The sequence below is a fragment of the Panthera leo genome, chromosome C2 (assembly GCF_018350215.1).
Source record: "Panthera leo isolate Ple1 chromosome C2, P.leo_Ple1_pat1.1, whole genome shotgun sequence".
Classification (NCBI taxonomy): Eukaryota; Metazoa; Chordata; class Mammalia; order Carnivora; family Felidae; genus Panthera; species Panthera leo.
Window position 1 is genome coordinate 103789987 of NC_056687.1, and position 24561 is coordinate 103814547.

General features: G+C 39.4%; 1 protein-coding gene across 12 annotated transcripts in view; it reads right to left on the reverse strand.

Moving 5' to 3' along the window:
* PPM1L (protein phosphatase, Mg2+/Mn2+ dependent 1L) overlaps window positions 1–24561 on the reverse strand; it is a 288540-nt gene that overhangs the window by 67221 nt on the left and 196758 nt on the right. For all 12 annotated transcript variants that reach the window (XM_042903665.1, XM_042903666.1, XM_042903670.1 and 9 more), the window contains one exon: window positions 24213–24387. In XM_042903665.1, coding sequence (XP_042759599.1) covers window positions 24213–24387 — 175 coding nt within the window. The remainder of the gene's footprint in view (window positions 1–24212; window positions 24388–24561) is intronic.

Here is a 24561-nt window from a genome sequence, read left to right on the forward strand (position 1 = left end):
TAGGGACAGTGGGTTACACACACACACACAAACACACACACACACACACACACACACACACACACACACACACAGGTCAGTGACACTAGATGTTCTATAACACAATGGCCAGTCCTACAAAACAAAGACTTTCCTACACTGCACACAACTTTCAAATAACAGAAGTGAAAAACCTGTTAATGACCACATGAGCCGGGGTCTTCTGCTTTGCATGTTAACAAAAAATATTTTTTGAATGGCTTCGCTATACACTGAATTTTCTAGGAATGTAACTGCTGTGAAAATGAAGAGGAGCTTGCACTTTGTTCTGTTTAGAACTTTACAAAGAGTTAGTCCATCTTGGAAAAATCAGTTCACCACAACAGAACCACTTATTGTATTTGAGTTGTCCAAACAATCCAACCACAATCCAACCAATGCAGCTGTCTGTATTCACAGCTGTTGTATTTATGGAAGTGCCACAAGCATCTAAGTGCTGGCATCTGACCAGTATGACTTCTTGTGTATTAGTACCTGAGTATTTACAGATTGAAATACATATAATTTTATTATATATTACTTTCCCTTTGTCTCACCCTTTGTGTCATCAGGGCATCTCACTAAATTTTAACATTATGCACATGAATTTCTGAATTTCATTTCAAGATGATAGACTGTTACAAAATATTTGTTATAAAAAGAAAGTGTAGGTTCTGCAAGGATGAGAATTACTATTGTAGCATATTAACTGAGAGGAAAGAAATACTTAAATTGTTTTTCTCTAAGACTTCCCACTCTAGAGGAACTTATTACAGGGCAATCATCATGTTGGTCTACAGGAGTTGGTGCTATAAAAATTAGAGGAAAAAAAAAAGGAAAACTGGGTGGCAAACAGATTAGAATTAAATGGATTAAGAAATATTGATAGGAAAAGCAGGACTTCAACACATGAGGCCCTGAAGTCCTCATACTCTTCAGATGACAGACTTTCCTCAGCAATGGTTCAGTTTGTTTCAGTCTATCTCCTCCTTTCTTCTTCTTCACACAAGTAACAACATTCTCTTTAATTGACACATTGGGTTTTATATCAGCCAAGTCTGGTTTGCTCTTTTCTACAAAAGAACCATGCCTTTTTCATTTCCATAACAAATATTTTTTTCTAGAAAAGGTTCTGATTATCCTTAAAATCTGCTGCTCATGAGAGCCACAGAGCTAATTTATGAAATCACAGATATTCCTTGCCCTCTTCTCAAGCATAAAGAATCATATGGACATCTTCAGCTAACTGCACTACCACTATAAATTCTATCTGAACAGAGGAAGCAGGTTGGTAGAGCATAAAATTGTGGCTCTCAGGAAAGCTTTGGTAGTTAAAGACTGGCTATTCTATTCTACTAAGTTGTTCTGAGACCCTGAGAAAGTCACTTAACTTCCCCATGAATTAGTTCTCCCAGGCAGAAAGGAAGATGAAAAAACATTTTAATTCTTTTCAGTGGCTGCTCTAGTAACACACACACCAAAACTGGAACCATATTTTCCCTTTGCTTACTACCCCAGGATGCTCAGCTAAGCTAGGCTGATCAGTTAAGCAGCTTGAGAATCTCAACAAAGATGTTTCATTCAGTGTTGTTAATTACTGACTGGGACTGACACACTAAAAGCCAAGAAAATCTGATATTTAACGTCTGCTTCTAAAAGTCGGAAATCTGTAGCAGCTGTGAAGTGGTTCTATCATTCTTTGATTTTGCTCAAGGTCAAATCTGTTCTCCTTTCAAGAACAAGGTTGATTTTCTAGTATTATTCACTTCTGGCTTAGCCTGAATGCTTCCAGACCTCACTTTCTTATAGATGTCAATAAACACAAATAATTTAAGTGTCATGCTCTTGACAGAATCTGTGCCCCCATGAGCTTCAGTCACCTCATAAGCTTGCTCTTCTCTCTGGCCCAGGTTCCCTCTATTCCCCAAACCGCTTGTGGAAAGCAGTAAGATGGTTACCACTCCTGATAGCGTCCACGCTAGAGAGCTCATTATTTCCTTCTCAATCACGAACTCTTCTTAGAGAGCCTGCCCCTCTTCAGAGGCAGGGAAGAAAAGTTCTACTAAATATATAAGCCTGCCCTTTTTGCCAGAGCTGACAGGACCAGAGGAACTGATCCACAGAATGAGCTAAGCCAATCAGATTCCCTAGTTCAAGAATTTCACCAAGGAAGAAAGTGAAGTTGGTAGCCCAGTGTAACATTTTAGAAAAAAATGGCCACAAATGCTTTGACATCTTTACCATGAAGAGGTAGAGTCTCTGTTCCCTCACTGAATCAGAGTGACCTTTGACTACTTGGCCAATAGTATTTGTCAGAAGTGACTCCCAGGCTAGGTAAAAAAAGGCATGTAGGGCACCTGGGTGGCTCATGGGTTTAAGCATCTGACTCTTGATTTCAGTTCGGTCGCAATCTCACAGTTCGTGAGATCGAGCCACATGATGGACTCTGTGCTGATAGTGTGGAACCTGCTTGGGATTCTCTCTCTCTCTCTCTCTCTCTCTCTCTCTCTCTCTCTCTCTCTCTCTCCCCCCCCCCCCCCCCCCCCGCTTCCACACATACATGTGCACACACTCTCTCTCAAAATAAACATTTAAAAAATTAAATAAATAATAAGAAAGTAATAAGAAACCTTTTTTTAAAAAATAAGGCATGCAACTTCTACCTGGATATTCTGGAATGACCATTCTTTGGACATCCCCTCTTAGGATGCTTCCTCCCAAAACATTGCATTGTCATATAAAAAGTCTGATTATCTTTTGGCCTGGATGCTAATGAGCCCATGTGTAGGCGCTCTGGCCAATAGTACCCATGAAGCCCATTCCTACATCAAGGTACTAGAAGTATGAATATGAAGAAGCTATCTTGAAAGTGGCTCCTCTAGCACCCAGCCATGCAAGTCTTCCCAGCTGAGGCCCCACACATGAAGAGTCAAGGACAAGTGACTCCCCTTATGCGTGGACTCCTAGAATCCATAAGCACAATAAAATGTTGTGGGGTTCCCACCCCCACAGAGCTTGGGGTAGTTTGTTACACAGCAGTAGTAACCCAACCACATGAATGACAGTGCCACAGAATGAAGATCTACATACTTCTGTAAGAGTTTCCAGAGCTGCCCTTGTTACATCTTGCTCTAGTTCTGCCTATTCAGCTCTTCCTTAAGCTCCTCCCAAAGATTCTATTCTTCCAATAAACCTTCCTTTTTTCTTGAGATTATCTTGATAGGTTTCTTTCTTATAATACAATGTGCTGTAAGGGAATGCCCATCATGAGGCTGTCCATGACAAAGTTGCTATCTCCTGTTGCAACCAAAACTGCCAATTCTCAAGGAGCTTATGGTTTATCAGGACAGTCCCATGCAGTGGGGTAAAACTGGTCTTCTATTATAATGCACCTTGACCTTTTAGTCCTAAAGCAGCACTATGCCCAGAGTTTCCCACAAGAGAGAGACTTTAAATTCCTTGAAGTTTCTTTCCCAAATCTTTGTTCCCATTGGAGTTCAGATCCAGACTAGGAGTTAAGCAGAGAGCAGATGATACCTGTGATTTCAGGAGCAGCACTGTCCAAAAGCAATACTGAGGGCTCACTGATTGCCTGGATGAGCTACTTAGGACTAAGGATTCTCTCACCAGGAAGAGTTGACCCCAGCTCAGCTTCCCATACTATCTGGAGTTTCCTCCTGCAGCCAGATGGGCTCCAACTTCCCATGGCCCAAGGTTTCTAGGCACTGGGAAGCTGGTATTCCCAGACAATAACTGTAAAAAACTGGCACCTAAATCTATATTGCTTGAGACATTTGTGTCCCATTACTGAGAAGGATCTCTCACATTTGCTTATAGAAAAAGGAAAATAAAGTGGGGTGTGAAGCTGTGGTTTTTCTTTGTAATATAGACACTAGGAAGTATCCAGTAGAGGGCCCTGGCCAGGGACACAACTCTCTGTGGGGTGCTGGAATATAGGGAACCTAGACCTTCTCTTGCTAATCTTGAGCTTATAAGTTCTCTCTTTCCCTAATAAAGTCTACCTATTACTCTAAGCTTTGAGAAACTTCTCTTGAGTTCTAGGATGTGCCAGGTGGTGAATCAGAAGGCATTTTCTAGCATGACATTATCACAACCTCTCCGTGTTCTCAGGTGCATGTCCATCCCATATATTAGGAATCAAATTTAAAAAGAGATTCACTCCTTCTCTTAAGCACACAAATAAATAAATCCCATGCATGTAACCCTTCCTTGCACACTACTTTACATGTATTATGCCATTTAATCTTAACAGCAATCCTATATTGAAGATACCATTCTTTATTAGTCCCATTTTACAGATGAGAAAACCATTAATTGGAAAAATTAATAAATTATCCCAAAGTTATATAGCTGATAACTGGTTGGGCTGGGATTCAAAGCCAGTTTGGATCAAGTAGGAACCCTTATTCCAATAGTCTAACTAGACTTTGAATATTATCCAACAGATTATGATATGAGAGCCTAGTTACCACTATCAGTTTCTGCATAAATTTCTTCCCAAAGTGAGAAATGTATCAAAACATATTTATCTAGGTAGTCTCCCTCTACATGTCTCTGACTCTGATGTTCAGGCAAGTAAAAAAATTATGGTTTCTTTTGTCTTTAATTTTACCTTTAGTAATACATAAAAACTTCCCAGAAGATATGTGTACACCGAGTTTTAATGAAATCAATTTTCAGATCCCATTCCCAGATCTTTCTTTCGTAACTTAGGTTGTCTTGAGATGGTTCTCCTTTCCCATCTTTCCTTCATAATTACCCTCTTCCCACATTACAAAAGAGCACAGTATCTCCCACATTCATCAAAAATCTTACAACATAACATTGCCCGGAGTATGAAAACTTATTGGAGGTGAAAGGAAGAATCTGAAAGTGCATTCTTTCTCCTAGTCAACATACTTAGGGCAAGGTGTAACCTAGATAATGATCTGTCCATCCATCTTCCTCTCTGCCCCCAACCATCCTTTCTTTGCTTCTATGCATCCATCCATTCATCCATCATCTAGCTATCCATCTCAGAATGAGAACTCAGACATAGGATGATTTTTATAGGGAACTGTTTTTATACCTTTGAGTTGAAAAAATGACAACAGGCATTTTCTGATAGCAAGTAAGTCTAGTTTGGCCCTTTTGTTTGATAGTAAGGACTGAGTTTAACAACTAAGCTAAAAAGTAGCCATTTCCTCAAAATTTAATGATCTAAATTTGTAGCTCAAGATTTGGATTAAAATAGTTAAAGTTCATATGTAAAATGCCAGAAATTATATCCTTTGTTACTACTCAAACTTATGATGAAAGGTTTGATATGTCAATTTATAAATGTGCAAGAGGAGTCTGTAGTTTTCAAAAATTTTTTAGAAAATATGCAAGTGTTGTATATTTTATTGAAGGCCACTGTTTTAAAATACTAATCAGTGCCTCTTCCTAGCTTCTGCTTCCCACAGCTAAACAGGCCTCTGGGGCAGGGGTCACACCTGTGTGATTCAGGACAAAATATAACCGCCCAGAATCCTGGTTGCTATGGGCCTCCTATTGCTACAACTCTGTTTTTCTTCTAGATACCTTAAGATCAACTACTGCTTAAACTATGAGGCACTTGTTGCACCCTATAGACTTTTTCTTGTCATTAACTCTCACTTTTGGATAAAGGGGGTGGCTGACCATGTTTTGACTGGGGTTAGATCCTGCCCTGCCCTGAATAATCATCCCACCTTCTGTCTGAGTGTTGATATCAGACATTTATGTTCCTTTGCTTGGGTTTTATGATCTAGTCTAAAATGTAATCAGAGTATATCTTCCCTACATGACTGTCAAAAATGATAGTAACTGCCTAAATAATTGCATTAAAAATCATCTGTCTTGGGATGCCTGGGTGGTTCAGTAGGTTAAGTATCCGACTCTTGATTTTGGCCCAGGTCATGATGTCATTGCTCACGGAATTGAGCCCCAAGCTGGGCTCTGTGCTGACAGCACAGAGACTGCTCGGGATTCTCTCTCTCCCTCTCTTTCTGCCCCTCCCTCTCATGTGCATGCTTGTACGCACATTCTCTCTCTCTCTCTCCTCTCTCTTTCTCAAAATAAATAAATAAACTTAAAAAATAATCTCTGAGTCTGAAGCCATAGAGGAGGGAAAGAGTAAGTCCTGAGCAGAGGAAGATTTACCTGAAGCTATTGCAGCTTAAATGTGAGGGCCCCTCCCTGCACAAGTTCTCTTTCTTGGCTCATGTTTTTGGAAAATTTGGAGAACATATGTGGAGAAGTAAGAAGTAATCAGGTAAAACCACCATCTCTTTTTACTCTGACATCCCCTTGGTTATATTTTCCTTGTATAGAGTGAGCTTATATTGGCCTCCACTGGGGGTCTAGCTAAGGGGCACTCGAGGATATATCAAGTTTAAGCATAGTGAAATATTTACGTTGCTTGCAGTTACTTTCATATATAGTTTTTGACAGCAAGGTCTCACGGGTCCGCCAGGGGAAGAGCTAGGATTCAAATCAGAATTTGGAAGGGTCTGAGGCCAATGGTACTACTATTACACCATGCTGCTTTCACATACTCAGTGGTCCACCAACGGCCCTGGACTTCTTAAATTAAAAGTACACCAGCTAGTCTATCTTGAGGCACCTGCCAAATTTTGACACTTTCCCACTTTCCTGGCTGCCTCCAGCACACCCTCCTACTCCTGTTGACCACTGCTGCCCTACTTGGACACAGCACTGCGCCCGAACTGGACACCACGCTTTTGCCAGATCAAACCATCGCTCTCCTTTGACCTGAAATGGCCTCGTCCATTACATCTCGACAGGTTCTTATTGATCATTTGACATTCAGTGAGGATAAACAAAACTCAGAATGAACCATTACAATAAGGACAATAATAACCAACTAGTTTACGAGTGTTAACAAATTCACGGAGTATTTATGATTAGCTACTGCATCAGAAAACTTCAAATGACCTAAAATCTTTCATCTCAGGTATGCAAGAAACTTTGATAGAGGTTTTCCCAGGTTTGGCAGCAATGCTCATAATTGACATGACATCACTAACAAGTCAAAAAGCTGAAAGAGACTTTCTACAGCATCAGTTAAAAAACAAAACGAAATAAAATCCCACAAATTTCATTCAACTATTCTAAAGGAGAGACTGAGTTGTCTTCCTAGTCCCTCTAGAGGAAATAATGTTACAAACTCATCACTACAGGAAAAGGCAAACAAAGAGTATGCTGCCAAAAACATGGGAAAAATTAAGCATGTGTCAGACTAAACAGCCTGTATCAGATAATTAATAAAAATACTGTTATTTTCTAGGTTCTGTAATATTTGGGTATTTGTTACCTCTCTGAATGTGCAATTCATTGTGATTTCTCATCCTAAATAAATCTGCATTTTGTACCTAATGTTTCTTCTTTTTTTCCTAAAGAGGTTCTCCAAAGTTGTAAACCTCAGGGCCCTGGAAACCTGGACCTCTCCCTGTCCTGCCTGAGAAACCTAACAAACCTACAGAACTGTGGGCAGCCGCTGGGCTCTGCGGCCACCACCACTTTCTTCCTTATTCCCATTCCCTGTGGTTACTGTCCAGCATCTACTGACAGGCTTGGGGGGTGCAAGGGAGAAGAGCATGTTAATGACCCAAGTTTCAGATGGCTCTCCATGAGTTACACCACACTCTACTCCTTCAAGGGATCTGCAGATGGACAATCTGATCTCCGCTGAGGCTCTGGGGCAAATGTGGACAGGGACAGTTTTATTGTCCACTAGGCAAGTATGTCCCGATTTTTACAAATGGAAGTCTTTCTACCATGTAATACATCATTAAGAATTGTTCAATCTACCTGTCAAAAGGTAGAGACACATTTGTGTTTTTTGGGGAGAGGGTTTGGGGGGTCCCTGAGAAGCTGTGCCATCAACAGAGGCTTCTAAAATAAAAAGTTAAATGTTAACAATACTTAGAGAATACTTGTTTGTCTAGAGTTTAGAGTGTCCACGCATTTTAAAATTTGGGGTTTTGTGAGAGAAAATGGTTAGGAAAGGGATGCAAAAGGGAAAATATTCAAATAAAATATTTTTAGAAAGGATACTTTAGCTCCTTTGCATAGCACATGGGTTCAGATAGATACAAATGATGAGACTTGTTCATCAAGTCATAAAAATACATCAGAAACCTTCAAGGAAAAGAAATCTCCAATGCTCCAAATACCCCAAATGTTATCTGAGAGAAATTCACTGACTAAAGCTACCAGTAAATACTTGTTATCTCCACTCACCAGCAGGAAAAAAGAACATATTTTATTACATAGAACCAAGAGAAAATGAACTTCCAATATGGTAATGAGAATAGAAGTTCCTCAAGTTTTTAAGTGCTGGCCTTAGAGAATATAAAAAGTTATTAAAAACTCATTTGAACCTCACAGTAATACTATAATGGGACACTGCCCATATGTCAAGCCACATTTCAATGAGGCCCTTTCAGGTACTTTAGAAAGGAAACTATCTGGGACGATGCCTATGCTAGTCTTGCCCTCTAAAATTGTTTGCTCTAAAGTAGCAGCTCTCAACCCTGGCTGTGTACTGGAACCACCTGGGGAGATTTAAAAAATCATGGAGGCCTGGGTACTTTGTTCAGAGATTCTGGTTTAATTGGTCCGGGTGCATTCAGGGTATAAGCTCCCCAGAATGATTCTAATATGCTACAAAGGTTGAGAACGATTGCTCTAAAGCAGTTCTCAACCTTATCACTATCCACATTTTGGACCAGATAATTCTTTGCTATGAGGGCTGCCCTGTGTCTTCCAGCATAGTTCACCAGCATCCTTGACTTCCACCCACCAGATACCACTAGGCATCTCCCTCCCCTCCACCCCCCATTCCTCCTCCTCAGTTGTGACACTAAAGATGCCTCCAGACATTGCCAAATGTCAGGAGGTGGGGTAGATGGGTTAAAAATTGCCCCTGGTCGAGAACCACCTGCTGTAGAGTATTATAGTAAACCAATTTTTATTATTCAGGGCTGCTGGAGAAGAATTCCTGACAAAGAAAAGCAGGGCAAAACAGAACCTCCTTTGAGACTCTGGTAAGTAGGACCCAATGGACACCAGTGAACAGTGTGCACTGATCACCGAAGCACAGAATGCAGCCGAGTACCCCCAAATGCTTAGAGATATAGAAAAATGCTGAGAATGTCATAAATCCAGCACAACTTCAAAATATCCATTTTAAAATTAACACAACTGCAGCTGGTCAGGGATTTACAGATTAGAAGTGGATTTGACCACATCTGTCACATTTGACCTCATTCCATTTGGCAAAGCTTTCATATTAAAAAAAAAAATCTGCTAAAATCTTGTCAACAGGCAACTATTTTTAGACAAGCTCATTTTCTTTGGTGGTTCTGGAATACTGATTTCCCCTACAGGGTAAGGTTACAAGGAAGTACAGTCAAGTGAAGAAGCTTGAAGTTCTGACATTGGAGCCAAAAGGGAAAATTAACACATCTAATTGTACTCTGAGCACTAGACCTTCCTGTATTTTATTTGCAAATGCAATTACACTAGGCCTATAACACTTACAGGTATGATTTTAAAACACATGTAGGCCTGCAGACAAGTAGGTAAATTTGGCTGAGTTTATTTCCTTGTATTTATGTGGGCCAATACTTTCCACAAGCTGGGTCTAAGTGCAAAAATCAAATGCATCTCTCGTTTCGTGAGGGCATTTCTATTTTTCCTAGCTCTTCAATGCTTAATCTCAGCTTGAATTTCGTGTAGATCAGAAAGCAATTTTAAGAGTGGTAGATAAAAAAAAATATATGTGTTCTCTCAAGAAAGCTTTTCTCAAAACATTTTTTTAAAATGTAGCCACAATGAAGCAGTCTCTAGGAAATGGGGGAAGTAACTTGTTAGTTCCATCTGCATTCTTGCACTAAAGCCGACATGATGAGAGACTCACTTGTTTACTGTTGTTTTCTCTAGAAACAAAGAAACTGAGGTGGAATTTGGTAGGAAAGGAGAAGCCTACAAGCAAGAGAAATTATGGAATAAAAAGTAGAAAATACAAGATATTCAGTGACTTTTTCATTTGAAGAGGCAGCCAAGAAGCAATTTTTTTTCCCACTTAATGTTTATTTATTTTTGAGAGAGAAACCAAGAGAGACAATGCGGGTGAGAGGCAGAGAGAGGGAGATAGGGGATAGGAAGCAGACTCTGTACTGAGAGTGGAGAGCCCGATGTGAGGCTTGAACCCATGAACCGTGAGATCATGACCTGAGCTGAAGTCAGACACTTAACTGACAGAGCCACCCAGACACCCGGACAGGAAACTCTTTTACTGCTGGATCAAATATAAAAATAATTGCTCTAGTTACTTTATTCATCTATTTTAAAAATTAAAAACAGAACAGGTCATCAAATTATTTAATAAATATAAAAAATTTAAATGAGATAAATTTTAGAACATAGCCAGCTAAAGGAAAAAACAAAGAAAGAAAAATAAAGTGAGGGGTGGGGAGTGAGGGAATGATGAAAGAAGAGACAGAGAGATGGGGAGACAGAGAGACAGAAAACTATAACTATCCAGAGAGCAATGCTTTCATCTCAAAGCAGTTAGGATACCATTGTGAAAAACTAAGTTGCAGTTTGGCAACTACAGAGAATACCTGAGAGCTACTGTCCAGATGTTTGCCTCCCCCACCAAATTCTCATGTTGAAATCCTAATGCCTGATATGATGGTATTTAGAGGTGGGGCCTTGGGGAGGTGATTAGATCATGATGACAGTACCCTCTGGAATGGGATTAGTACCCTTATAAAAAAAAGGCCAGAGAGAGCTCCCTAGCCCCTTCCACCGCAATGAGGAGTCAGAAGTCTGTGACCCGGAAGAAGGCCCTTACCAGATCATGCTGACATCCTAATCTCAGACTCTAGTCTGCAAAAGCGTGAGAAATATATTTCTGCTGTTTATAAGCCACCCAGTCTGTGGTATTTGTGATAGCAGCCTGAATGGACTAAGATACTGGGTATTGTGTTAGGAAGCTCTAGAAGGAAAGGTCTTCACAAATTAGAGGAGTCAGAAGTCAAATTCAAAATATTTAGCAACTGATACAGTGAGGGCATTGGCAATGGCCTAATGAAACACAATCTGCAGCTATGGGAAAGGACGCTAAGTCTAAAGAATCCTAATGCCACCCCAGGGCTGGGGACAGGGCCGAACACTCTGGCTTTGGACGTAATGGAAGCAGGATGAAGGTACCTATGAGAAAATGAGAGAAAGGGTGATCATAATAGAGAGCGGAGGTGAAGGAGTTGGCAGAGTTAAGAGCAGATATTTTTACAACTCAGACTGTGGTGGCTAGCCTTCAAGACGCCCCAATGATCACCACATCCTGGTATTCATACCTTCATGCAGTCCCCTCCCACATTGAGTTAGGGTTGGTCTATGGGACCAACAGCAAATGGCAGAAACCATGGTATGTCCCTTTCAATATTAGGTTATAAAAGACTGCCATTTCAATCTTGGGTACTCCCTTGCTCTCTCTTAGATCTCTGAGGGAAGCTGTGTAGCAAACAACCTTATGGAGAGGCCATGTGGAAAGAATTGAAGCCTCCTGCCAAGAGCCACATGAATAAGCCTGAAAGTAGTACTTCCAGCCCCAGTATTCAAAGACTGCTGCCCTGGTTGACAACTTGACTGCAACCTCACGAGAGAACCAACCAGGGTTCTGGACTTTCAGAAACTGTGTGAGATGATGAACAGTTATTGTTTAAAGCTGCTAAGTTTTCGAGTGATTTGTTATGCAGCAAGCAATAACAAAGACACAGCATTAGGAAAGAAAAACCAAAAACAGAGTACTAATGCAGTAGAGAAATTGCTTTTCCATTCAGGACAGCACAAAGAAGAAAGAGGAGGTTGACAGAGCCAGAATGTTGACGGTTTCTGTTGTGCTCGTGTAGGAAATCAGTCTATGCACAGTTTAAGATGGGAAATCTTCTCAACCATGAAGGGGTTGGGAAAATGCCCCTGTATAACAAACTAAAAATATGACAACCTAGGTAACAGCAAAGATAATAGCAGAAAGGCGAACACTGTTACCCTCATTGTCTACCCTATGTCTGTCATTTTCCATACGCTATCTTTAATCCTCATAACAAGCTGTATAAGGCATGATAAGTAATAAACTTGAAGCCAGTTTGGCTTCAAAGCCTAGGCTCTTTCCAGTGTGCTATACTTTCTTGCAAGAAAGTTCTTGCAAGAAAATTAGTAGAGGTTTGGCTATAGTTCAGGAAAGAGAATCAGACTAAAAGGCCAAGTAAAGCAGCAAGTCAGGTAACTTGTCAGACACAGGAAGATCAAGGTAAGGTAGACCAGAGGCAACCACCAGGAAGTAAGATCAGAAAATGCTGAATCCACATCAGCTCACTGGCCATGAGTCCTATTCTATTTCAGATGAACTTTTCTCTCTCTCCTTTTTTTTTACCCCCCAATAAGGCTAGCCTTCCTGGGACTCTGGGACCAGTGCTGACATAGGGCATAAAGACCACCAAGAACCCTATGGCAGAAGCATCCCTGGAGTTCAGGTGTTCACTGGCACAGTAGTAAGCCTGTCTCACTACTGACCTTCTCTGACCTTGACATTGCAGTTCCATGATGGCTGACCCTGTTGCTGAGTTCTTTTCTTGACTTATTCCATGGATATACATGAAAAGCTTTACTGAAAACAAGGAGAATGGTTTTCAGTCTTATTATATTCTATTTCCAGCACTGAAGATAAGGGGAAATGTACTAACAAGGTTTATTTAGTTTTATTTATTTATTGAAAATTAAAAAAAAAATAGAAAATGTATGGACAAAGTTAAAAATGCAAGTAATACAATAAGAGGATAAAAATGTACTCTCCTCTCCAGAGTAACCACTATTGTGAGTTATCTATGGAAGGTAATTAATTTTTACACATATGAAAAGCTGGAGCTCACTGTGCCACTCAGGTTGAAGAGCCTAGGTACTTGAATTCATTAGCCATAAAAATGAGGATTAGTCAATTATTCTGGTTTAAGCTGGAAAGCTGCCAATATTACATCAAACAAAAATACCCTTTCCTTTTGTCTCCTGTTACACGTAAGATTTTTTTCTATAAATGCATTTAAACACTCTCTGCATTGAACAGAGCCACATGCTATACCAGAGGTTTGAAAAATATGAATAAAGTATCTTTGGCTTTTATAGATGGCTGTTATGCAAGAAATGACAGTAAGACAAACTCACATGCAATTCTTATTAAGTTGTTATAAGATTTCATTTGTTGTACTCGTATGGGACATCTCCTGTGTACCATTTTGCCCTCTCTTGGTCCCACCTCTTAACCCAGTTCAGTCCAGATATAGCCTTGCCTGAGCCATTGGTCATTTGCTTCCTTCCTGGGAGCTTCCCTGACACTAAGGTATGGGACGCCCACCAAACCCACTTGGCACTCAGGCAAATGTAAACCAGAAAGCGTGAAGTTCCTGTCTGTGGAGCAACCCTTGACAAGTGAGGAGTGGGACTAGTAGCCAAATGCTTCCCCTTTCACCTCTTGGTGGATGCTTCCAGCATGCTGTTCACAAGCTTCCTTTGTGGACCTAGGCAGCAGTCAGTCACCCTCAGGGGAGGCCAACCCCATAATGTGTCCTCATATTAGCTTCCCATGTTTCTCTTTTCCCTTGCTTCCTTTTCCACTCCCCATGCCCCTCACTCCTGTTCTTTGGGATTGCATTCCTAAATTAACTATCTGCACTCAAGGCTTTTGTTCTAGACTCTACTTTTATTTATTTATTTATTTATTTATTTATTTATTTATTTATTTTTAACGTTTATTTACTTTTGAGACAGAGAGAGACAGAGCATGAATGGGGGAAGGTCAGAGAGAGAGGGAGACACAGAATCCGAAACAGGCTCCAGGCTCTGAGCTGTCAGCACAGAGCCCGATGCGGGGCTCGAACTCACTGACCACGAGATCGTGACCTGAGCCGAAGTCGGCCGCCTAACCGACTGAGCCACCCAGGCGCCCCTAGACTCTGCTTTTAGGGAACCCAAGCTGAGATAATGCTGTTCAATGGCCTGTTTACAAGGTGCCTTTTGAAAAAGTCCACAGACACTTTAGTACCAGAAGAGAAGCTGTCCCCATTGGAAAACGTTTTCATTTTGTCTATTTTTCATGGTTAATACATTTGCTTCCTTCTCCTTTTTGGCCTTACTTTCCTATTTTTATTGCACCATCATTCTTGTATGCGTGTAAATAGCGACTGTATGTAAATCAAACTTTGAGGAAGCAAGTAGAATAATAAACAACAAAAGGATAATGTGTTACCTCCTTGGATGAGAAGGGCTGAGGTCAGAGGAACGGAAAGCCCTGACTCAGGTAAGGAAGAAGCCAGTTAAGGTGTCATTTTGAGGCAGGTCTTAGAAGATGGATTTATAGAGACATTAGTCAGCATTAGCAATAAATTCAAAGGGAAAGACTTCTAAGTCCACTGTCCTTCCCCATTTCTTAGACTCTCAGCACCTAGCCAGAACCCGGTACACAATAAATGTTTGCGTTGAATGAACAGTGTACGTCCTAGTGATTTCTCTTTGGTTGATTTACAGTTCCCTTGGACCGATGACAAAACTACAAGAGCACATTCAGGTGCTTCTTGAGGGCAGGCACTGCAGAAATTCTTCATCAGACCAGCCTCACCAGAAAGGGCCTAAGCCACACAGCCTTGAGATGGGGACATTAACCAAAGAAAGAAACACAAAGAGAATTCCTCTGGGTGAGAGAGGGTGGCTTGAAAACAGTGCCTTTCAGAAGGCAATTTACCAAATGAAACTTTGGAGTGTCTAGTAGCTCCCGAAGATTAAATTTAACATTCTTGCAAAATGACATTAAACAGTAGTCCAGCTGCCTATGATTACAGATCTTCCCAGTCTGAAAGTCAGCCAGAGGATGCATTTTGCTTACATCTCACTACTGCAAATGGACAGTCACGGTACATTAGAAATTCTGGCACTTTAAAAACTATCCTATTTTTCCCTACAGACTGAAGGTCTTACAATTAACTTGGATCTCATTAAAATTTATTACAAGCATTCCAACAAAGTCTATAGAATCTTGGTTACAAAATTCCGATAGTGCTGAAAGGAAGAGATACTGAGAGCATCGGCATCCTGTCTCTGCCTGGCCAATGCAGTCTAAATTGTGACCACCTGGTACAATTATTTTCTTTGAAGCGTACACATTTTCTTCAGTCCTTGTAATCAAATACTACTTTAGAACAGGTAATAACATTACTTCCCTTGTGGCAAACAATGACAACTTGATTAGAAAGATAAACACAGCCCCATTGAAATGTTTTAATCACTAGAGGTGGCACTTCCTGATTCTAAATCCCAGTGTTAGCTTGTGGTTTCCAGTATTCTCAGCAAATTCTTCAAAATTTAAAATTTTATTCTGCATACCACAAAACTTGGAGCAATGTATTCTCAGAGTGGATATGAAGCTTTCTGTTAAAAATCAAGAGGAAGTTGGGGAATGTGACTTTTTAAAAAAATAACTCCCCATCATATCACTTTTATAAAATTCAGTCTGAATTATCTTTTTTTTTTTTTTTTTAATTTTGGACATCTCATAAGAAAACAGGCAATGCTGATAACATATTGATGTAAACTAATTTTTTTAAGTTTATTAATTTTTTAGAGAGAGATACAGCATGAGTAGGGGAGGGGCAGGGAGAGAGGGAGAGAGAAGATCCCAAGCGGGCTCAACACTGCCAGCGCAGAGTTCAACGCAGGGCTTGAACTCTCGAATGTGAGAGCATGACCTGAGCCAAAATCAAGAGTCAGACGCCCAATCGACGGAGCTGCCCACGCGCCCCTGATGTAAACTAATTAATATAAGCTAATTAATATTAGTTGGAGAGCAACATTTAAAATGTGGAAGGTGATACTATGGCAGAGGGCAAGAACAGGTCTGTATGAGGCTTTGGCACATCATCACAGGAAGCAAAGGAGAAATAAAGCATTAGTCACACTAAGCCTGCCTTTAAAAATGCAACTGACATTACATTTCCAGATTAACAGTTTCTAAGAGGCTTAGGGATTCTCTTATGATTTTCTGATTTACTTAATACTTTTCATCCCAAATGTGATTCTTGCCTCTTCTACACATTTACTGTCCTCTGAACATACCCTCTAGAGCACTGATTCCACTCTAGTCCACTTATATGTTTCTACTTCTGTCCCTCTGGCCTCCTACTACTGGGCACACGTGTCTACACACATTATGCATCCACACACACCTGCAGTGAAGGGCCACATGGTCATCTGGGCATTCCCAGTGGCAGGCACTATACCCTCCTCACAGGTGCTCAATTTTTAGAGTGAATAAATGAATAAACCAATAAATGTTAAATGAACTAACGACAGAATCACACATTAGTAAAGCTGAAAAAACTTAACAAAATACCTAATGCAATGTCCTTTTTTAAAAATGGAAGAAACCAAGCAGAGAGGTGCTATGTTCCGCCATAGACATGGAAACCAGCCCCAGGGCTTGTGAATCCCATGTTTGGATACTTTCCAAAGGCTGTGGCACAGAGTTTTCTAGTTTATAATTGACAAAGTCACTTTGTTACTACTCCCTGAACGCTTATCTTTTGGCTTTTGAAATTCATGATAAAAAGGGGGAAATATAAGAATTATAACTGAAACTTAAATTAGCATGGTTAAAAAGACTGCTATTATTGGCCAGAAAGAAGTTCTCAGATTATAAGTGGATTTTGACTACCTATTTTCATCTTCTGCTTCCACTGTTGTATGACTAATAATTGGCTGCATTACAAAAGTCCTCATTATGTTTTTGTTAATAATACTACCTATTTTCACCTTTTCACAGGTTAGAAGCAGACCTTCAAATTCAGGGATTCTATATGGTAATGAGAATGTGGATAAAAAAGGTAGGGACCATGCTGGAAATATTAAAAGGTTATGTGAATGGTAACTATGGCATATCCACTCAATAGGTTATTATGCAACCATGAACAATTACTTTTCTGAGTAGTTTAAAAGAACACAGAAAAATAGGACATTTCAGTCTTAAATGAAAAAACATATATCATTGGGTAAAAAGAACTAAAACCCAACAGAAAAATGAGAGGCAGTAATTATACTAAAGATGGTGGTTATGTGTAAGTGCTGGAATTAGAGATATCTTTTCATCTTCTATCTTGCCATTAAAAAAAAAAGGTGCTAAAATGTATTTATATTGCTCTTATAATGGAAAAATAAAACAGATTTGAATTTTTTACAGAAATTCAGAAGTTGGTGTCAGAGGTTACACACCAGGACTTAATTTCCCTTTTTAAGTTTCTTTTGGGTCCCTGTTTTTCCCTTCTTCCGAAAACCTGTCAGCAACGCTCTGGCAAGTGTATCTTTTCAGCCTGGAAACGAGGTCGTGATTGAAGATATAAAGTAAGGAAACCTTAGTGTTACTTTCCCCTTAGGACATGTTTGAGAAACATACTGAGAAATTCACTCTATTTGTTAGAGTGAAGAACTTCCTGCAAATGCCTTTTACTGCATTTTTTATGTTCGTAGAAAACTTGAAAGGTCCCTAAATAATTCACAGTCTCTTTCCTGGGTTTGGTTTCCCGATGTGTGTTCAATTTTTACCCCATGACAGTAAATGGCTTTCTTTTTGAGATCACTGATTACGCTGACACTAATGGCTCAATTAAATCGTAGGTGTAACTTTTAGGTACCGTCTATTTTAAGAATAAAATAAGCTCGATAGGAAGTAACCCTCCGGCTACTTCCTAAACTGCACAGAGCTCATTCGCCACCCTTTTAAAAAGCTATTTCTCCAAAACATCCATTATAGTACTTGGTGTGTCTTCACCGCAGGTAGCTTTGCTTGGGCTCAGCTCTCGGAAATTTCTAATGCAGAGCAACATCAGGGAATCACAAATGAAAGGCTGAAAAATTAAAGCTGCTCTTTCTTTCTCACCTCCTTTGGGAAAGTTGTATGTGATTGCCTGACACTTGTAAGTGGATCTTCAGGTCCCCAGCTTTAAGTGATGCGTAAATGAACGCAATAAACAGCCAGCTGGGTTCTCCCCTTCCCTCATCGGCACTATCTGGTTCACTTTCTACTTGTAAGTGCTCTTTCTATGAGGTGAAAACCTGTGCTCGTTGGAAAGCCATATGGGTTTCTAGTGAACTGTAAGAATAAAAATAAAATTCTGACTGGTCTTTGGTTTAACTCTGAGAAGAAGCTCTAATCAGGCAACTGTCTCTGAAGCCTGCAGCAAGATGGCACCACTGGACAGACCTACACTTGGCTTTTCCCAAAAGGGGAGGTAGGGCAGCTCTTTACTCCCATTTCCCATGTTTTAGGGTTCCTGTATGTGAGGCAGAGAATATCGGCCTACTCTCCTCAGAACTCCCTCAAACACAAAGCATTACAAGCCATACTCCTTTATCCTTAACAAGAGAATATGTAGGCTATTTATTCATGCCCAAACTCAAAAAAACAAAAACAAAAACCTTAGAAACGATTTGAGATTATATAAAGAAATATGAAGAATATACTAGCCTAAAAATAAACAATGCAAAGAAAGATTCCCTTTCCTGCTCTTTTAGCCCTTCAACTTTTGCCCACTATGACAAATTAAGAAAATTTACATAATGGTAGTCAGTGAGACAATGTAAAATGCTATTTTGATCTCTTCTCAAATCATGCCACTGCTTTCTTTGGAAATTTCTCTATTGCTAAACCCAACCTATTGAAATATGTATGAACTTGTACTTCAATTCAAGTAAAAACATTAATAGATCAAATGTAAAACTTCCTACTCTGAATTTTACTTAGCATTAACAAATGCTAGTAAAAATATCTAAGTTAAGGTGTCTTAATGAGGACCCATGAATGATGGCTCAGAAACTCTCCTTCCAAAATCTAGTGTTGCTGGACTCTTATCGTCTCACTTCCCATCCCACGAACAAAAGTGTGTCTAGGCATTTTCATATGCAGATGCCAGGAAAGTTAAGTAATGTTTTTCTTTTAGTCAGATATTACATACAAATTACATGGGATGTGTGAGGAGACAAGAGGGAGGCAATAGAGCAAGCAGAAGATTCAAGATGAAGCTACATGCAACCTTGCAGAAACTATGGCTACCTACATTTTCCAGTGTCAAGAGACCAGAGTTACAGTTTTAGAAATGGAAGACATCTATGAGATCCTGTCCATGCCTTTGATTGATGGGAAAATGGGCTTTAGGAAGATTTGGTGACTCACTCAAGATCATAAACCTGGTTGGCAGTAGAGTTAGAATACAGTCTGGGTCTTTTAGTTCCAAAACCTCTTTCAATTATACCATAAAACATCTTCATTCCTGTCAAAACTTAAAAATAAATCACTTGGATGAAAATATTTCTAAACTGGTTTACACAATTACTATTTTTACATACAAAATATAATTAACATTCTCTGTGAATCAAGGTCACTACTGTGAAGATCAATGATGTCAACCCTATAATATAGAGTCTATGGATGCTGATTTCACAGAGTGTAGTGCAACGCTGGGAATACGAATAACTGCTTTTTATAGGTGTCTGTGGATTTACTCTTTACTCGTATTCCTTGCTGCCCTCAGGGTCTCTGCTCCAATTATCATCCCCTTCCCCACCTTCTAATCCTAATCTTAAACTCATGTTTTCTAAAGTCTATTCTCTAAAGTAATATGAAATGCAGACGAATGCCCACCATATTCATTGCAGCATGATTCATTATAGCAGAAACAAAAACAAAAACCGTTAAGTGTCAGCATAGGAGAATGTTTAGTTAGCTAGCAGTGCTTTCAAAGAACAGGATATTGTGCAGCCATTAAAATTATCTTCACATAAAGAGGTTTTAATGAAATGAGGAAGTACTTATGTACTAATGCTAAGTGAAGAAAGCAGAATATAAAACTGCAGAATTATCAACCATATTTCAAAAATGCTTTGAGTGAGGGAAATGCACCAAAATGTTCACAATGGTAGGATTATTATAATTACTAGTCTCTTACACCATTCTACTTAACTTCTATTTCTGCAATAAAAATGTAACACTCATGGTCAGAAAAAGAATTTTATAAAAGAAAATATCACATTGGAAAATATAACCTAACTGCTCAGAATAATATAAAATAAAAATATATAGATTCTAGGTGAGAATCTAAAGTCTCTGTTGTATGGGTTTGTCCACAAATTCTGTGACATGGTATGGTTGCATGTGGTGTTTCCTTACTTTCCATTTCTTTGCTAAATTTCAGGTATGTCAGATTGCCAGATACTTGAATTATAGGTGAGTAAAGCATTAAGGTATGTATATACTTAAAGGAAAAGAGAGGATGCTAAGAAGGAAAGACTAAGAAAGAGGAGGGAGAGAGAAAAGGCTCCGAGCCACTGGTTTTAGACAAGCATCTAAGGAATTTTTTCATTAATTGGTATTTAGAAGTTTAGAAGCCACAGATGGTGGCAACTGTCATTAAGTCATTCAGGCTGATTTATCCGTGGATGAGCATTAAAAACAAATTAACCTCTCTAGAGACCAGGCTAGTGTCTAATTTACAACTACTTCTTAAAACTAGGAGAGCTGAATTAAAAATGTGAGAACATCAGGGGCGCCTGGGCAGCTCAGTCGGTTAAGCGTCTGACTCTTGATCTCAGCTCAGGTCATGATCTCACAGTTCATGGGATTGAGCTCTGCATGGGGCTCTGTTCTGACAGAGCAGAGTCTGCTTGGGATTCTCTCTTTGCCCCTCACCCGTGTTCTCATTCTCTCTCTGTCTCTCTCTCTCTCAAAATAAATAAATAAACTTAAAAAAAAAAAAAAAAAAGAATGTGAGGACATCAAACCTGGGATAGCACAAGAAGTTCAGTAGTTGGGGTACCTGGGTGGCTCAGTTGGTTAAGCATCCAACTTCGGCTCAGGTGATGATCTCACAGTTCGTGAGTTCGAGCCCCGTGTCCAGCTCTGTGCTGACAGCTCAGAGCCTGGAGCCTGCTTCAGACTCTGTGTCTCCCTCTTTCTCTGCCCCTCCCCAGCTTGCACTCTGTCTCTCTCTCAAAAATAAATAAAAAATTAAAAAAAAAATAAGTTCAATACTTGAAGCAAATGAGTATTTTAGTATAGGATGTTTATATCTGAAGGTATTGGCTATTTTTTTTTTTTTTACCGATTTTCTATCCTGATTCTTTTGTACTATGATGAAATATTTTTCTATTAAATAACAGTATTTTTGTATTTTCTCTTCTTTCTTTAAATGAAATATTAAATATATGGGTAGTGAAGGAGAAGGCAGTGAATGATCTTTTGATTTTATAACACACAGTGACATTCACCTATTCATATACATATACACAGTCCCCACAAAATGTGTCACCTCATGCAGGAATGACCAAGGGCAAACTGATCCCAGAGTGGGTAATTTAACAGATAGATGTGGTTTGACTTTGAGAAGCATCTGAAGATCATTTTTAAAAATTTCCCTCTCTCTCCCCGAACTTTATATGCCAAGAAAACCCTCTTAAGAGTATTTTAAACTGGTCTGAGAGACAGACAAGATCCAAATCTGTTCTCATTCAACATTAGCAGCATTTGCAATATGATTTCTAAGGACTTCCCCAAACATGCTATATTTTATTATAATAACCCTGTGAGATATTACTAGCCCAACTTTATAGATGCAGAAAGAGGCTCTAAGAGATTAATTTGCTAAAGATCACACCACTGTTAAGCCAGAGGAAAGTCCCAGAATTCAGTTCTTCAGCTCCCAATCCTGTATTCATTCCACAGCTTCAAGTTGATAAATCCTTCATACTGATAAATTCCATGCCAGAGTATCTGCCCCTAACGTCCATATACAAGGGTACCTCTGCAGAGGAGTAGTTACTCAACAAGAGTGCAGGTGAGTGGAAAATTTTTCCTGAAGAAGTTAAAACTGAGTGGTAGGAGGCTGAGGCTGATGTTCATTGCCAGCTTGGTGTCCACCTGGGCCCTTTCATGCATGCAGACTAAAACTATGTTCATAAAACCATGTTCTCTTCATAAAACCATGTTCATCATTTGTCCTTCAGGGTTTAAACTAATGCTGTCCCCAAAAGAGTCCCACTGAAAATCTGAGCCGCTTTCACTATTCCTTTACTCCCTTCAGCTTAACTTTGATAGCTTGCAGCTATTCCAGAGTGTGCCTATTCCCAAACTCCTTGGGAATTTTTCTCCAGAAGTCATACACAGATGTGTTAGTTCGCCAGCTAGACTTCAAGCAAGACCTGTGTTTTCTATATCTCAGATTCCTCCCTGCCTTTTTTGATACCTTTTCCTCTTTCTTCCAATGGCCTAGAAATCTGCTATGCACTCAACAAATGCCTACTGAGGGGATGAGAACCTGCAGGAGTGTGGTGAAAGCCCAGCTTGATTAGTAATTAGGAGGTGTGTGATTTTAGGCAGGTCTGTGGGTCCCGGTTTTCTCACCATAAAATGGTTATGGGAACAGGAAGTGGGTGGACTACATGAGGTCTATAATCTCTAAGATTCTATAAATATTCATAGTATTTTCATTGGGCTAAATCATAGCTTTACTTTATTTCATTGGGGATGGGAGAGGAGATAAATGCGAATTCCAAAGAAAAGAATGTTAAAAACAAGATAAATATGAAGATCAAATAACTAACCACTCACCAGGCAGAAGAAAGCCAATGTGTTTGGAAAATTAATAAAGCAAAGGAGACTGAGAGAGAGTAGTAATGTCTTGGGCAAATGTCTTGGGCAAGGGTAGAGATATGGATCCTTTCTGACAGGGGTGTAAAGGGATTAGAGGATGGAATGTAAATGGGAACAGATTGGTAACCAGAAAACTGCTTTAGTGGTTAGACATATGTAGTATATAATATATGCTTTTTAGATTTTTAAAAAAAAAGTATTTTAGAGAGAGAGCAAGCAGGGTAGAGGGGCAGAGAGAGAGAATATTAAGTAGGCTCCATGCTCCAACACGGGGCTTGATCTCATGACCTTGAGACTATGACCTGAGTTGAAATCAAGAACTGACTAAGCCACCCAGCTGCCCCTAATGTTTGCTTTTTAAATTTGCTCTTCTGTTTGCTATTCAAGCTTGAAATCAAATGTTAAGAATGTCAGCATTGAGACTACTTAGATCATGAGGAAGAAAATAAGATGCAAACTAACAACTTCCTTGTGAAAATACAGACAGAAGTTCCTGGTATTAAAATGGGGATTAATATTACCAACATTTGTCCATTAGCAACCTATTTTCCTAAATCTGGGAGGGGAGAATAAGGGGTAAGTAATGACAATTTTATCCAAGATATTTCTCCCAAGTTTAATTTTATTAAAGATTTTAAAACTCCAAGTAATACTGTACTGGCTTTGTTAAAATTGAGTTCTAGCTGACAGACCTTGTAATATTTAAAAATGGTTTTATAAGGAGGCCTGTCCATGCCTTCATTAAGAAACTCCCTTAGATGGGTGAATTATGGCAGGCAGTGAACCCAAGTCTACAATGTGGTATTAGGGGTGAGAATTCATCTGAGGAGCTAAAGGAAAAGAAAGTTAAGTTCAGCTTGAAACTTGAAGGAAAAAAAAAATGGTACCTCTTTAGAAAAGAAAGTCTCTGAAATTAAAAAGTAATGCTTGAGGCAAATAACAATCCTTGGATTGTCGGATGTAAAAGGTTTTAGTTGGTATCGAAAATTGAAGTGACACTTTAAATGATTAAATCAACAGGAGTGCATGGTGGATAAGAGACCAGAAAAATTCCATTTAAAAAAAAAAAGCAAAAAATTTAAAGGGATTTGATATTTAAGAGCCACTTTTAGGAATCTCTTGATGAAATTTTTGATACTAAAACTGCAGAGCAGAAATTTATTGTTAATCCATGTTATGTAACTTTGAATCCAGTCTGCCCTTCATCTTCTACCTCAGAAAAGGGCCTAAATTTAACCAAAGTCTATAAAGACATTTCTGCAGGAAAAAAAAAAAAAAAAAAAAAAAAAAAAAAAAAAGACATTTCTGCAGGGAAAACCAAAGTCTATAAAGACATTTCTGCATTTCTGTGTGTGGGGGGGGGGGGGGGGGTGTGCGCGCGTGTTAAAGACAAACATACCTGCTTCATCGTAGGATACAGTCAATTTTTCTAGCATTTCTCTGTCAATTGACAGAATCTGCTGTTCAAGGATGGTCTGGTACGACAAAACACTATTTTCTTTGTCCTTCTCGTAGTCCTGAAGATGCTGTTTGAGGGCCTCTGGGAGTCGCGATTTTACATATTCTGCTGCAGTCTGCAGTTAAAACAGGTAGAGAACCCTATTAGTAGCCATCTTAGGCTGTTCCCTTCCCCTCAAGTGCTGTAGTGAAACCGAAAGCACTGTGACACAAACCCTTTAGACAAGCACATTCTTGTCATTGTCATTGTTAGACTCCACTCTACGAAGTACGGTGGGCCTTCAAATAGA